Source organism: Manacus vitellinus, unplaced genomic scaffold (genome assembly GCF_001715985.3).
Source record: "Manacus vitellinus isolate BGI_N305 unplaced genomic scaffold, ASM171598v3 scaffold_2_pilon, whole genome shotgun sequence".
In the NCBI taxonomy this organism is placed as follows: domain Eukaryota; kingdom Metazoa; phylum Chordata; class Aves; order Passeriformes; family Pipridae; genus Manacus; species Manacus vitellinus.
Window position 1 is genome coordinate 18,370,226 of NW_021940208.1, and position 16,118 is coordinate 18,386,343.

General features: G+C 33.3%; 1 protein-coding gene across 5 annotated transcripts in view; it reads left to right on the forward strand.

The window, feature by feature from the left end:
- PDS5B (PDS5 cohesin associated factor B) overlaps positions 1–16,118 on the forward strand; it is a 77,754-nt gene that overhangs the window by 26,384 nt on the left and 35,252 nt on the right. For all 5 annotated transcript variants that reach the window (XM_018071253.1, XM_018071255.1, XM_018071254.1 and 2 more), the window contains exons 8-16: positions 1,458–1,573; positions 3,277–3,371; positions 5,489–5,634; positions 6,500–6,651; positions 8,381–8,494; positions 10,006–10,087; positions 13,299–13,347; positions 14,893–15,032; positions 15,107–15,222. In XM_018071253.1, the coding sequence (XP_017926742.1) occupies positions 1,458–1,573; positions 3,277–3,371; positions 5,489–5,634; positions 6,500–6,651; positions 8,381–8,494; positions 10,006–10,087; positions 13,299–13,347; positions 14,893–15,032; positions 15,107–15,222 (1,010 nt within the window). The remainder of the gene's footprint in view (positions 1–1,457; positions 1,574–3,276; positions 3,372–5,488; positions 5,635–6,499; positions 6,652–8,380; positions 8,495–10,005; positions 10,088–13,298; positions 13,348–14,892; positions 15,033–15,106; positions 15,223–16,118) is intronic.

Sequence of the window (16,118 nt, forward strand, 5' to 3'; positions counted from 1 at the left end):
TTTTGTTCATTTAAGCAGGAGTGGATGGGATATGAGTCATGGAGGTTGGACTAATACAGACTACCAAAAAAAAGAAAAAGAAAAATTCTTAACCATGAGGCCACAGAATAAGAATTTGTAGTGTAATGGACACTTAATAGCTGAAACTCATCAAGAAAAAACAATATTATTTATGGCAGATTAAGAGGAGGAGGTTGTAGAAGGCTTCCAGTAATGTCAATCTGAATGTTAATTGGAAAAAATTAGTCAACTACAAAAAAAACATATTAATGGATTTGCTATTAATGCTTCCGATACTTAATACTAAAGTGTATTTAAAAATGTAATGTAGAAACGTATCAGTGTTAGAAATTACTGCTTCCTGAACTTCTCTTGCTCTATTACTTTAAATATTTTACGGCTGCTTTTACTGTTCTTAGGAATCTGAATTAAAAGGACATGCTGGCAAACTTTTCAGCCCTCTTATGGTGTTGAATCAGGAGAAATAGTTTGTCTTTAAAACTGTGGTGTTGTATCAAAGAACTCTGACAGCTATATTGTACTCCTCTTTCTTGTTCAAAGATGGTAAAAAAGAACAGTATTTTTAAGTCTTTATTACCAGGGGAAAAAAAGCTGGAAATAATAAGGGATGAATAATATCTAATAAATGTCCACTAATTTTAGCTACTCCCTTTTCAAAGAATTGTTCCAACTAGTTATGGTTCTTCCCTTTAATAAGCAAAGGAAATAAATTGGTGAACAGTAAGTACATGCTAATTGCACAGATGTTAGCTTACATTTCTAGACTATGTATTAAGCTTCAAATACTGTTTGTTGTATTAAACAAATGTAATACAAAGCAATGATAATGAAAATACACTGGAGAAGGCCTTGTTTTATCTCTGTTAGTGCTAATTTTAAATACGAAAGAAAAGTATCTGTTGTACCTCAGCATTTTTAAAAATAGGCTTAAATACAGGACTAGATCCCGTGGATCTCAATCTTGGGTACTTAAACTGTTTCTCTCTAAAAAGTGTTATTTTTAAATAATTTTTTTTTTTTTAGTTAAGGACTGTTCTAGAGAACTGTAAACCTTTTATGTGCAGACAAACGTTGAATAAGTTTTGTATTATGTTGTATCTGAACCTGTGTAAGCTTGTACATCAGATTTCCTAACACAATCTGTAATCTGTAAGGGTTAAAAAGATGCATTTATATGTGTATTTTTTGCTAGGCTTTGTTCGCACTGTTTTTTTTTCTCTACATTGTTTTTCATTTTGACTGCCTTTATTATTTTGTCCTCTCACAAAAATAGTGAGAGTTTTTTGTTTTGAGATAGGTGTTTGTATACATGAGAAGTCTGTTGATCTGTATTTTTGATATTTCTGGAAGTGTATTGGTGTAAAAACTGTACAAAACAGAACTCTATTTTTTGGTTTAGTTTTCTTTTTTAATTTTAAGATCTGTTCATTTTCCAGAGCAATGACAATGAAGAACGTCTGCAGGTTGTAAAACTTCTAGCAAAAATGTTTGGGGCAAAGGATTCGGAGTTGGCATCCCAAAACAAACCACTTTGGCAGTGCTACCTGGGAAGGTATGTTCTGGCTTAGTTCCCTGTCTAGGGAGGGAAAAATATTCAATGAAGTTCAGTTCAGGTTGTTTGGTTGGTTGTGTTTTTTTTTTAAGTGACAACTAAGTGTGAATTCCTTTTTGCTGCTTTATCTGAAATCTGACAGGTAATGCTAAAGCAATTTTACATATATTTTCTACATCTGTCATTCTCCAGAGTGAGCATTTACAAATCATCCCCCTTACAAGTTCATTTTTTTCAACTATCTTTATTGCCATTGTCAAGAAAAATGAATGCTGTATTTTAATTTCTTCAGAAGTGAAACTATTCAATGATAGATTAATTAAAAAACAACATCAAATGACATTTGCAGTATCAGGTGATATTAGAACTGCTTTTGAGGCTTTTATGTACAGTCTTTGTATGCTAGTTTCAATTTTTTTAATTATTAAGGGAACATTAAAAGAACTGTAATATTTACAATGCGGCAAACATACTTAGTCTTTTGTTTTTGAAATATTCTGCCAGTTTGATATAGAAAATAAGCTGGAGCTTGTAGTCAGGAGAAACTTAAGTATGGCTACTATGATGAAAATGTTTTTGATTCTAGTAAATGAGGATAAATTCTAAAATTTAATACAAACGCAGTAGTTTATAATGTAACATTGAATTGTATCAAAACCTGAGTTTTCAAAGAAATGCTACTTTTGAAAGTATAAGAAACTTAATTGAAGGAAGATATTTTGCTTGAAAGTATATAACTATTTAAACGTGGAATGTCATCAAAAAATACCACATCTCATTCGGCCCAAAGGAAAGTACTTCATTGCATTATAATGTGAATATGTGCAGAGTGTTCATAATTACTGTTTTTGACTAGTTATGAATCATATAGATGCATTTACTTCTTTCAGGGATTTTCACAAAGTTTTAATAGCTGTGTTATTGAAGGAAGCATTCTAAAACCTCTTTATTTTGAAAACATACCTGCCTTTTACTACAGCAGTTATTCCTTAAAATTTATTTATTTGGTAAATAAGCATTTCAACAGCAACGATGTCCTAAAATTTTGTTTTTAATTTGTTTAAAATGAAGCATTTTGAGGAGAGCTTGAAAATGCGTTTAATTTTTCAAAGCTCTTGTCTGTAACTAATTGCATCAATAGTTTTATTGCAAAATTACTTATATAAAAAGTAAAAATGAGAAAATACTAGTTTTCAAGCATCAAACTTAATTCAGTGTTTCAAAAGGAAATCTTGTTAAATGACCCATCTCAGAAGAAATTTGTAGTACACTAGATGTTTATTTGTTTGCTGTCTGTCATACAGTTTAAGAAGGGGACGAATATCACACTTATAAAACTTTTAGTTGCTTATACATAGTTTATGGTTAATTATATGGAGCATTACAGAAAATAGTTAAAATGTATCGAACATCTTTCTAATGAATAGTTTTAATCTGACTAGGAGTTTTTCATTTGTACCAGGAGGGGATATTTCTTTTCACATTCAGAACATGAAATAATAAATGAGTACAAGAATTTTTTTCTTAAACTGTAGAGAGTCTACTTAATACTGTGAAATCAGGGATGTTTTATTCATGTAACTGTGCATAGGAAGCATAAAAAATATTTTCAGAAATATTTGAGAATGTGTAGAAATGAACAAATGGCTTTGGTCAAAAGTAATATTTTTGTTCTTGCAATGCATTGTCTTGTTTCAAACCAGGTTTAATGATATCCATGTACCTATTCGTCTTGAATGTGTGAAATTTGCAAGTCACTGCCTTATGAACCATCCCGACCTGGCAAAAGACTTAACAGGTATCAGTTTATTATAACATTAGAATACTATTTTAAGGCTCCTGAAAAAGTCAAGAAGGTCGGTTGTAATCCTATGTAACAGTCAGATGTGGAGGACCTAATTGATGTTGGAGTCATCGGTCACAGAGTCCCCACCTTCAGTGATGCTTCTCAGGCTGAGGGGATTGTCCATAAAGAATGCCTTAACCAGAGAGATCACTCTCCCTCTCCTATAGTAGTCACATTCCCAACTGCTGCTGAAGTTAAGCACTATGGGATCATATTAATTAGGGTGCAGAGTGGAGACTTCAGCTCACAAAGCTGAAATGTGTAAGTCTTATACAACCACTGTCTAAAACGTGGAAGCGGTTGTGATAGCTGTGACCACAGCTTCAGTTTCACCTCTGTCAGATCAAACACAGCCTGTAATTCAAGACCTCTGGAGGAAGAAGGCAACTGGCATCGATTGAAGCATTTAGTATTTGTTGCTCCCAATGTCTTAATGGAATAAAGTGTTAATTAATGAGAAGTGGTTGGTTTGGTTTGGAGACTGTATCTTCCCTGATCAATAAGCTCTTACTTGTAATTTTTTGGAGGCAATGTCTTTGTCCGTTTGGTCTAAGGAGCGAATTTAAAGGACTATGAGGTGCATGGGATTGCTTTCCTGCTTGCTGAGCCTTTGTCAAGTTGGGCACAAATAGAAGCAGGCTAGAGTCATCCTATAGTTATGGTATTGTTAAGCTAGCAAACCAAAAAAAAAGTGTTCTGGACCTTTCCTTAATGAAATGGTAAAGATATTTCCTTTTTGATTATCAGAATTATGTTTTCAATTTAGTTTTTTTTTAGTATTGCAAAAAGACTTTGTGCCCCCTCTAATGGTATCCTCTGGGAAATGTAATTTTGCTTGCCCCTCCTCTCTCTCTCCCCACAGCACTTTTAGAAGTCAAATCGTTGAAAAATTTCTCTGACTCACTTGTGTTTGAAACCAGAATTGTTTTGTGTAATGATGATATTTTTCATTTGTTTTAGTTTGTGTTCCTGTAGAACAAAACTTAAAAAAAAAAGGTCTCATTTGGATTTAAAATTTCATAACCTCTATAAGTGCGAAACCTTATTTCTTGATGTGCTCTTTTGACACTTGGGCTGGTTACCAGGAATGTTAATGGCCAGTATTTCAGATGAGACTTGAAAATTTTCACTGGTCATTAAACAGATTACTTCATTCAGAGTAAACTTTGAATTGGCAAAGTTTCTTAATGTTCTCAGTGTTTCACTGATGTATGCAGCATACTGTGATCTTAATAACTTCTGTATGCATGTTTCTACCTGTGTCTGCCTCTAAATTAACTGAAAATACATACTTCTAAAAAGATGCATGAACTTTACCATCTTATTTGGCAGCTTTCTAAAATGGCAGTAGGTAGCTAACTTGTTTGACATCTAAAAGCAGAAGTCTTAAAATGTTGATAGTATAAGATTATTGGTGTTAGCAAACAAGTAGCAGTGGGACAAAGTAACCTAGAAAAAGTGTTTTAAGATTAATAAACTAGGATGTGTCTAAATAAGCATTGTAGTTTGAAGTATGTCACATGATTTGTCCCTGCTTACAATGCTTACATGGCTCACACTGTGGAGTATTCCTGGAGCATGTGAACTAGATTCCTTGTGGATAATATAGAAGTTGTGATTAGGACTGCATCTAATGTGCTCCAGCAGCCAAAGGTGATGAAGTCTGCAGGAAAAGAGTAACCTTTAGCCTAATGTAAGACTTAAAAATGTATATAGTGTGGTTATCAAGTTCTCAAGCACTGTTTGATCTACACTACAGATCCAATCCTGCTTGGCTCTACTGTGTACTGTAGAGTATAGTTGCTACTGTATACATGATGTAACTACTATAGAAATAATAAAAATAAAAATGTAGCCCCATAATTCTTACTTCATTAATGCCAAATAAATATTTGATATTCTAAGCAAATACAAAGTGTTACTGACATTCCAGTAAATCTTGGAGAAAACTATTGGTTTTTTACTGCTGGTGCTCCAAATGGAAGTAAATAATTTTTTCTCCTTCTGTCAGTACTGTATAGAGTGAGGAAAGTAGTTGCACTGAAATACTTACTCAATTTTTTTTACAGAATATCTGAAAGTAAGGTCACATGATCCTGAGGAGGCCATACGGCATGATGTTATTGTATCCATAGTTACTGCTGCTAAAAAAGATCTTTTGCTTGTCAATGATCACCTGCTAAATTTTGTCAGAGAACGAACATTGGACAAGCGGGTAAGACATAATTAGTATCAATAATGGCTGTGTGTTATGTTTCTCAACTGTTCAGCTTTTTAAAAAGCAGTGCTTTTAAAAATTGATGTACTAATTTTAAAATTACAAATGAAAACCAATATAATGTGTAAAATTTTGAAGCAATCTATTTAGTGAGGCGTCTTTTTCCCCTGACTAGAGTACTACCTTCTTTATTGTACTGTGATTTTAGTTAGATGATGGTAGATTTAAATAAATAGGCTGCAACACAACAATGTTGTTCCAGTTGTCTAGTTCTCCTTGTAAAACGTTCTGACATTTTTCTTAAGAAATTTTGCAAACAGGTTTCAAAATTTATTGTAGATTACTGATGAAAAATGTTCCACCATCAGACGTAGCTAGTTAACCTACTTTTAATTAGATCATTGGAAGACTGCAAATCAGTGTAATAGCTTTCAAATTTGAATATTATTTACATTTAGTTTAACTATGTTGCATTATGTAAAATTTCTAAGGTTTGCTACTTATGTTAAAGTGCAGTAAAAAAGTTTGATGTCAAACTTTTAAAATGAAATATTAATTTTAAAATTAATATTTGATGACGTGTTTCCTTGTTGCAGCCATAACACAAGGGTGTTGGCTTAAATTTGTAGTAATTCTAAATTCAAGAGGCTTACTTGCATGGTGTTACTGATGTTGAAAAGTTTAGCATAATAGATATGATGCAATATATGTCCTAATGAGGAACTGTTGCACTTAGAACACAATTTAACTTCTTTGAGAATAAAATTGTTACTTTGGTGTAGAATATGAAATACCTAAGAGGAAATTCTGCAGTCTTTTCAGTTTTGAACTACTAAACTGGGTATTATTTCTTTTTCTCAAGTGGAGAGTGAGGAAGGAAGCTATGATGGGACTTGCACAGATATACAAGAAATATTCATTACAGTCAGAAGCAGGAAAAGAAGCTGCAAAACAGATATCATGGATCAAAGATAAACTTCTGCATATATATTATCAGAACAGTATTGATGACCGGTAAGTCAGTTGTGAGAGCTAGGTGATTAAGGGGATAAGAGTGGTAACTTGTTATGAAGATTTGTTTTTCATTTGTGCTTAAGTGCTGATAAGAAGGAGGAAATGATAATCTTGTATGTTTTGATTCAGTGCATAATCTTATATAACTGAAACCAAATGTTGTCCTGTGTTGCTTTCTTCTACTTTATTATATATTGTTTTATTTCTTACTTTAGGGCCAAAAGTGATTCTAAAGGGTCAGATAGGTTGAAATATTTTTAAAGTTTTAGTTGTACTTCACCACTGCTTCAGTAAAGGAGATTGTTGTTTATATTTCAGTAGCTTGTTAATTTTTAGGTTTAAAATTCAGTAAGTAAAATTGCTTTAATGATATTGCTTTAGATTTGCATGTTGTTCCTGCCTTTTTTAAAGATAAGTCTAGTACATGTCGTGGCAATGGTTAAAGCATCTCACTCTGGAGAGGGTTAGTTTTTCTGTACTATAGTAGCTGTGAATTAGAACCTTTTCCTAGATTTGTGGTGAAAGGAGTGCCTCTGACATACCAGCTATAGTTTTGTATATAGTGTTGTTACTGAAAAATAGGTAGTTGCACATGGGAAACTATTTTGGGAACTAGTGTGCTTTGTCTAATCAAGGCTGTCTTGTTGACTTTGGAAATGAGCTTTTGACCTTCACAGCATGTTGATATAAAAATGGCGTTGAAAACCCATACACATCTTTTCAAAAATCCAAAACCTCAAAAGGTCATCCTCAAAATCAGCAATCTCACAGTACCATGGAAATGGACAGAACTTCAGATCCAGTTTTACCCACTCACATTTTCCTTTATTTTCAGGATCTTTTTAAACTAGCTGGGTTTTGGGTTTTGATCACCTGCTCCAATTGTGCATAAGGAATTTTCTTCTCTTTTCTAGCCTAAACATAAATGATTTTTTTTTTTAACCTTTTTGCTCTACTCTGTTAAAACTGACCTCCATATTGGACCTCAGTCTTGGACCTTCCTGGTATTTAGGAGAGCAACGTGGGCTTAGTTTTCCTTTTGTTTTTTCTTCATAGTCTTTTCTGGATAACTGTCAGGCCCAAACTTTTCTCTCCTGTTTCCAAATAAGGAGCTTCAATTTATGCAGAAGCTTTTAATAATTCCCTTGTGGATGTACCTGCATTTTTATTGAGGAAGCAAAAGAAAGGGCATAAACTGAGCCCTTGGGGAAGGGGCCAGGGAAGGGTGGAAGGAAGTCAGCTTCTTCTGACTAGTATTTGAATGCTCCTTCTGGGCTTCATGATAACGTGTCATATAATCAACATGATGTTTCTTTTTTGTATTTTTTTTTATTTTAGGCCTGTTTATTTGGGTCAGTTTATGACTTTACCCCAATACTGAACTATAGTGAAATTAAATGGTGACATCTTATTGGATTGATAATTAAGAGACATCTTTCTCCAAAATTGTTTGATTCCTGTCTAAATTAATACATCTGATTTTGATAACATTGTCTCTTAAATATCTTACTGCTAACATTAATATTGCATCTTCTGCATGGATAAGTTTCTGTTTAATTTATACTGAGTTATATTGGAAGTTAAAGAACTTGACCTTTAGGTTTTTGAATAACCCCATCTTCATATGCAACAACTGATCTCTAGGTCTCAGAATTTTTGATTTAATGTTTCAGCAATTCAAGACTGTGTTCTTCCTTCACAGCTAAAGTTTCTCAATCCTTTTTTTCAGGTTACTTGTTGAACGCATTTTTGCTCAGTACATGGTCCCTCACAACTTGGAAACAAATGAACGAATGAAATGTTTGTATTACCTTTATGCAACACTGGATTCAAATGCTGTGAAGTATGTACTGGTTTTTACCTCTTCAAAAATAATTTTTAATACAAATATTATTGTAAATTAGTTCAGAACTGTTATGAGTAGCCTAGACCAGTGGACAGAAGTAGCTAATGAGCATAGAAACAGTACCTATTTTTCAAGCGAGATTTAAAAAAAAATACCCCGGACTTAATAGGGTGTTTTCTAACAAGGTGTGTTACATTTCAACCATAAACAGCTAAAGAAAGTAGTGTCAAAGATCTGGAAAGAAGCTTGAGTGCATGGCAGTCCTTTTATGTCGGGAAAAAAAATAACATAGATATGGTAGATCAGCCCTAGATCTTATCTGACAGTTTCTCAATTATTGTACTACTTGTTGCAGCAGCTAGGAAGACTAAGAATGAGAAGGAATTACTTCTTTGTCTTCACTCCTTCAGGATGCATTTTACTTATGTTATGTGCTTTCTCCAGATTAAAATGGGTACATGCACATGTATTTGACTGATAACTGTTGTGCTGCTGTAGTGTTCACAATTGGGTTGATTTTAGATAGTTTTACTTTGTTTTTAATTTAGTAGTACTCAGTCACTTGAAAATCAAATACAGGGTTTTTTTCTCCTGAGACTAGAAAAGACTTTGTATATGCAAGAGTGGCTTAAGAAACTCCAAAGCCTTCAAATACTAGAAAAACTGTTTGAATGTTTGATGTTTGAATCCCCTGCACTTCTTGTGTCACCTGTCTAAAGATACAACAGCTTTTAACAAACTAAAATTAAGAATAGTATATTAAAAATCAAAAGTTAAAGTTCTAGTAATTTTTAGTGTAGGCTAAGTGTAAATGCAGAATGGATTCTTTTCAATACTTGTTATTTCAGGCAGCAAGTAACTTCTGAATTCTACAGTTTTCATATGCAGCAGTACTCATTTTAATGATATAGTTTGTTCAGTTAGTTAAATAGAACTTTTTACCTGTGGATTCTGTAAGATTTTTAAATGCAACTGTGGCCTTTTGGTTTTTTATTTATATGGCTTATTATTCCTGGAAAGCGTGCTAATTTTGTATTTTGTTGAATATCTCTAGTTCATCTCTTACAAGCTTAATCATGTCCACTTTCCACAATTTATTCATCTAGTAGCTGCTGCCTATCTGCAAGAAAAGCATTGTTTTAATGATAAACATCCTAAATATCTGCTTTAACCTGCTTCTTGGAATATTCTTAGAAGAGTGATTTCAGGCTTGGACAAATGAGTTCTTAATGGGCTGGGCATCAGTTACTTCCTGCTTCTTTTAAAGGCAGTGTATTTGAGCATCTGAAATAGAACTTGTTTCAAAATGTCACTTTATTCCAGTTTAATACGACCAACTAAATTTTCCATATTGTCCTACTAGGAAATGTAGACAATGGCGAAAGTTCAGGTGATAAGTAAAGTTCTGAGTCTGAAGTTGAAAAGAATGTAAAGACTTGTTTTGGACTGTTGTGTTATTCATTGAATAGACAATTTTGACAACTCTTAAGTTTTTCACTTTTTTTTAGAGCACTGAATGAAATGTGGAAATGTCAAAATCTGCTACGACATCAAGTAAAGGATTTAGTTGACCTAATAAAACAACCTAAAGTGAGTTCAAATTATCTTTATCCCCTGGTGAACATACAGTTTTAGTTAATATACTGGTTTTTAATTCCATTTGTTTTATTATCTCAAGCTTATTTTTAATAACAGATAGAAAATATTGTGAAAGTTAACTGATACTCCACCAGACTACGCTTGCTGTAGGAAATGTGTATACATTTTGTTAGTAAAATTGAAGAGGAAAATGTATGTTAGAGAAATTTATAAATTATTTTGCCAGTCATTTTAATACTAAAATATTTTCTCCCATGTTTAGTTACATCTTGCCAAGACTGTTCTGACTCTTAAAAGAGGGTAAAACCAGCATATTATTTTTGACTGCCAAATCAAGTAATTAAGAAAAAGTACCTATATCCTCTTCACTTCTTATGTATGATTAGTAACTTTGAAGAAATTGGAGTATTTTTGTCCCAACAGGTTGCTTTTTTATCTCCCCTCTTGGAAACTTTTTAAATATTGTATTGGAGATACCAGACTACAATTTATTTTTTTTGTTTACAAATTTGCTTAGAAGGGAAAAATGAAAAATTATTTTGCATTTAGAGTATTTTCATAAAGTAAATTTAGATTTGCTTTAGTTATGTTATGTTCATACTCATGTTTGGGGTAGAGGAATTATAAGATGAAATTCTTGATATGGTTTGGAATATAAGTAAAACTTAAAGCCAGAAGTTTAATCTGGTACTTTTTTAAGAGAAATAATATAAAGTGTTGCCATGCTCACATTTCTATGTGTCTCTGTGTGTGATTTTTATTTTCTATATACATATATAGTCATACCATGGTGAATTTAATGAATTATCCATTTGCCAGAATTACCCGAATCAAGAAGAGTGGGCAACTGTGTGGTTGGATCATCTAATGTATCTGCTTAGAAATGCTAATGTATTGCCAACAGAGAGACTGCAGTGAAGTTCATAATTTTGACTTAGTGTATTTAAAACATGCTGTAATGTATTAAATTCTATGTGCAGTAAATGCTAGTACAACAATAATTGATTGTATTTTGGTGATTGTATTGAAATGCTTTTCATGTACTATTTTTTTATTATTTAGTGTAGTTTAAATACCTTTATGCATTTAATACCTGAGTTAGTTTCTTAATATTTTCTGCATTTCAGTTGAAAGTGAAATTTCAACTTTTCCTTTTGTTTTCAGGGAGTTCTGGTGAAAGTTCTTTCTCAATTGTAAAATACCAAGTATGATATGGAATTAAACGTGTAGGTTTTGATAAATTGCAGCATAAGCATTGCGTTCATGACCGTGTATGCTGTTAACATGTTTGCATTTGTCCATCTGGATTTTATCCTGCTTTTTGCTCTTAAATGCTAATTCTCTACACTTGAGTAACAAGACTGCATGGGAGAATTTAGGGGGCTTGTGATAGTCTGAGGTGCCACTGCAGGCAGCAAAACAGTTTTGAGTCAGGGAATTTGTCAATTAACATAAACTTTTAGTTATTTATTTTGGTAATGAGAAATAAAAGCAGACAAACACTTAGAGAAACAGCTTTTGACTCCCCTTCAGGCACCTCTCTTCCCACTTTGCGATCTCCAGGCCCCTCACCACTCACTATACTCCATCCCTTTGAGGTGGTGGCAGCACAGGGGATGTGGGTCAGGGCATTGTGGTCCACTTCCTTTTAATGCTACTTGTTCCTTACCCACTGCTTCAGCATGGATTTCTCCACTGTCGCTTTAGAGTCATACTTTCTGCAGTGTCTCCTCTGTTTTTTCAGTGGCACTGTAGGTTCCTCTGTTTGAAATTTTGGTGTATATTGAGTTGGTTTGTTGGTTATACTGCTGACTGGAAGTGACTTTGACTGGTACAGGGCAGTCCTGACTTCCTCGTACATGGGTCACGGCAGCAGCTGTCCGTTAGCCCAGAACACGCTCATTATTTCCAAAACAGTTGCCTAGCTATTTTAACCATAACTCTTTATTTTTGTGGTGCTCCTTGTGTGGCTTTTCTGGGGGTCCCCCCAGTTGATAGTTAATATGATTAAATCATTGTGTTTAAGATAAGACTGCATTTTCATAACCATAAACTGGAGGGGCATACAGTCCACATAATAATCTTGAGACAAATATCCATTAGCCATTCAGAGCTATGAAAACTTTGTTTTCTTTCAGGAAACAAAACCGAAATTAACTAGTAACCTTTTAGAATATGGCTTGGTGTTACCATACAAGCTTTTTTGCTTCAGTCTAATTTCTCCATCATGACAGCTGAGTTGTTGATTTGTTCTTTTATGGATATTATCCCTGTGGCAGTTGGAGGCCTTGTGAGAGCTCTCAGAGATAAAGAAGAATAGAAGTAGCATACAGAAGTTGTCACAATGAAACTTTGATTAGGTAGTAAGGAAAAAAAGAGTTTCAGTAAAGGTGGTCAAATATGGGAACAGGTAGCCCAGAGACATTGTGAAATCTTCGTCCTTGTAAATACTTGTAAATACTTAAAATGCAACTAGATAAGGCCTGAAGCAAAACCTGATCTGAGTTGGCCCTACCTTGAGTAGGCAGTTCAACTAGGTGACCTACTATTGTCACTGCCAACCTACATTGTTCTGTAATTATAAATCTTTGAACTTCCTAGTCTGCTGTTTTTCTCATCTTTGAAAACCTTTTTGCTATTTAGTGAAACTCTACAGGTGTTCTCCATTTTTCCTCTTCAGAGTCTCCCAGGTCTAAGCACTATTGAGGAGACTGAAAACACGTTAAGAAACTTTTTATTACTGTTGATCATAATTTTCCTAACCTGAGACAGAATAGACATGAAACTTACCTCTAAGACAATTTACTTTTCTGAAGAGCAAAAGCATAAATTGCAGCTCTTGTATACCATTGCTGAAGGAGAAAAGTTAAATAAAATGACAGCATTCTTTTGACATTATATACTCAGGCTTTGGATGGAAAACAGTTACAGAAATAACCCATTTGAGCTGTTCATAAGTTATATAGTAGATTGAAAGGTAAAAATATTTTACATAAGTGTAGGTATGATCTACCTTTTACTTCCTGTAACTGTCTAGCATTAAATTTGCAGGGGTGGTTTTGATTTCTAACACACTGATGTGTTAGCAAAATGGGTGCTGACTTATTGATAATGCAATATGGAATCTTTCTCACTCAATCTTCAAGTGAAAATAAATAATGTAAAATGTTTACTTAATCCATTTTTCTTTTGTGACTTGCAGACAGATGCCAGCAGTAAAGCTATATTCTCAAAAGTGATGGTTATAACAAGTAAGTCAGTAAAAGTACTTACACTATCTAAAAATTACCGTTGAATTATATTGCTTTCTTGCTTCAAAAATCATTTGCTATAATCTTATAAAAAGAAGTTTTGCAGCAGATAAAAGTTAAAACAAATGATAAATGTGATGTAAGCAATATGCTTTAAAGAATGAAGGCAACTCTAAGCAGAATTGCTTTCTTACTGTAAGAAGTCGTCAGTCATGAAGCTTATCACATAACATTTTGGCTGCATCTGTTATGGACAAAATCTAGATGATCTAGGATGTTAATGTCTATTTTAGCATTTATTTTAGAATATATGTAATGTTAACTAAACTACTAAACTATATACTAACTTACTTGTCTTTTGAGGTGTTGGTTACATTCTAAATGTCATTGAGTGAATGCAAAAGACTTTGGATGTCAGTAGCAGGGTAGGCACTTTGGAAAATGAAGAACTACTGTGTAAACTGAACTATCAACAAAGTAAAAACCCACCGACCCCAAAGCAACACTTATTGTTCCCCCCAGCACACTATGCCAGTAGCATTAAAACCAGTATGGAGAAAAAAACTTGCTTTGCAATCCTGAAATTTTTGTTTATAAATCCACCTTTTCTTAAAAAATGCCAACTGTTCCGACAAAAAAGATACTATGTAAGACTGTGTTTTTTAAAAAAAAGGTGGAGGAAAAACTGAACCTTGCTGCTTTGTTGGCTGTGTTCCAGATCTTTTTTGATCAGCTTTTATTTTTTTCTGATACTTTTAGTTCTGGATTGCATTAAAAAAATACAGCAAAACAATTTCACAGTAGAACTTGTTTTGAACTAACTATCCTGTAGTCCTATCCCACATTCTGTGCCAGCTTTGCTTAACACTGAGTGTAGGAAAAACATGAAGCACACTGAATAGCGTGCTGATCATTTGCCAATAAATTTTCTTCCTATAATATAAAATCTAAATATAAAATAAGTATGTAGTTTAAGACATGCATTTTAAAAGCTCTTTTTTGAATGTTTTAAGCTGTTGTAAGGCTTATGTTTAGTAAATAGGTAATTTAGCAAAAATACCCTTTTGATGTTTTTCATACTTGTCACATCAGGTGATCTATATACAGAATATATTTTGCTGTGGTGTGTAGGCTTTGCATTCTGAGGTCAATCTTTAACTGTTAACATTATTAACAAGAACAAGGAGACTTGCTGAAAAATGAGTGTGAAGGGCAAGGAAAGCAAATACTGAGGGGAAATTTATAGAAATTAGTGTTCTTGTAGATATGTCTGTACATTTTGAGGTATATAGTGATTTGTGATTTTTTTGTGGTTTTTCTTTTTGCTTGTTTGGTGTGGTGGGTTTTTGTTTGTTTGTTTTAGCTTGTTGCAATTTTTTCTTGTTTTCTTGTGTGGTTTGTTTGGTTTTGGTGATTTCCTTCCCTTCCTTTCTTGGCTAATTTAAGCAGACATAGAAGATTTCTTGGTATGACATTCCAAACTTGAGTAATTTACAATACTGATACTTATGAAAATAAATTGTGATTTATTTTGCTTACTTAAAGGAAACCTTCCTGATCCAGGGAAAGCTCAAGATTTCATGAAAAAATTCACACAAGTTCTAGAAGATGATGAAAAAATAAGAAGTCAGTTAGAAATGCTTGTTAGCCCTACATGTTCTTGCAAACAGGCTGAAGGATGTGTGGTAAGAACTGCTTTTAAAAAGTGAATAATTTTGGAACAGAATTGATTAGAAATTTAATGGAAATTTTTTTTCAGAGAGAAATAACGAAGAAGTTGGGCAATCCAAAACAACCAACAAATCCTTTCCTGGAAATGATAAAGTTTCTTCTCGAGAGAATTGCTCCTGTACATATTGATACTGAATCCATCAGGTATTTTTGTGTATGTTATTGGCTGTAGATTACAGGGTCTGAAATTGGGGTTTCTTGCTTTTTCTTTAAGCGCAAGCAGTAATGAATTGGTTGGGTGTGGTTTAAGGCTTGGTGACCTGCAGTATTTTCTTCTGTTTCATGTTGATAGGGGATTTCGTGTCCTCGTTCAGAATATAGCCACAGAAACAAATGAATTATCATTCAGCATAGCTGGGACAACCTATCAGTTAAAAAGGATGTGTTGGTGATGGATAAATTGTGGTTTGTGACCAGCTGACTTGTTTTAAAAGAAATTTCTGTCCAGGCTATTCAGCTGAAGCATTCCACCCAGAATATTAGCTCATAGTGACATAAACAGTAATTTAACTGAGGAAGTAGATTATGGTGATGAGGCATCAAAACTTTAAGGAAGAGTAAGACAGTGAAGTTACGGGAGGGGCGAAAATGTAATTGCTGAAATTATTTAACAGCAGTATTTGAGATAAACTTTACTGTCAAGAAGAAATATGCAGGAGATAGGTCTTTTAAATTTGTCATCAGCTCTTAGCACAACTGTTTAATGGTTATTTTTTTTCCTCTTGGTTAGAGACTAGACATTGTAAACAGTTGTTTTCCATCAATTATTAAGAATCTGTAGCAGGTAATAACCTCACCATAATTCTTACTTGAATTTGTTGCTTGTAGTTCTCCAACTCTTATTTTGGTGATCCTTCCAGGGTAATTTGTATATAGTTCTTAATTCACTGTAGATAAATGTTTTTAATTAAATGCTCATAAGTTTTGATTTAGGTAGGAGATGAGAGCAACCAGAATATGTATGTAGTTGACATATTTGTTTTAAAACATATTTGTTTAAATAAGTTCTTTTAATAAGATTATATCTTAAACTTATTAAA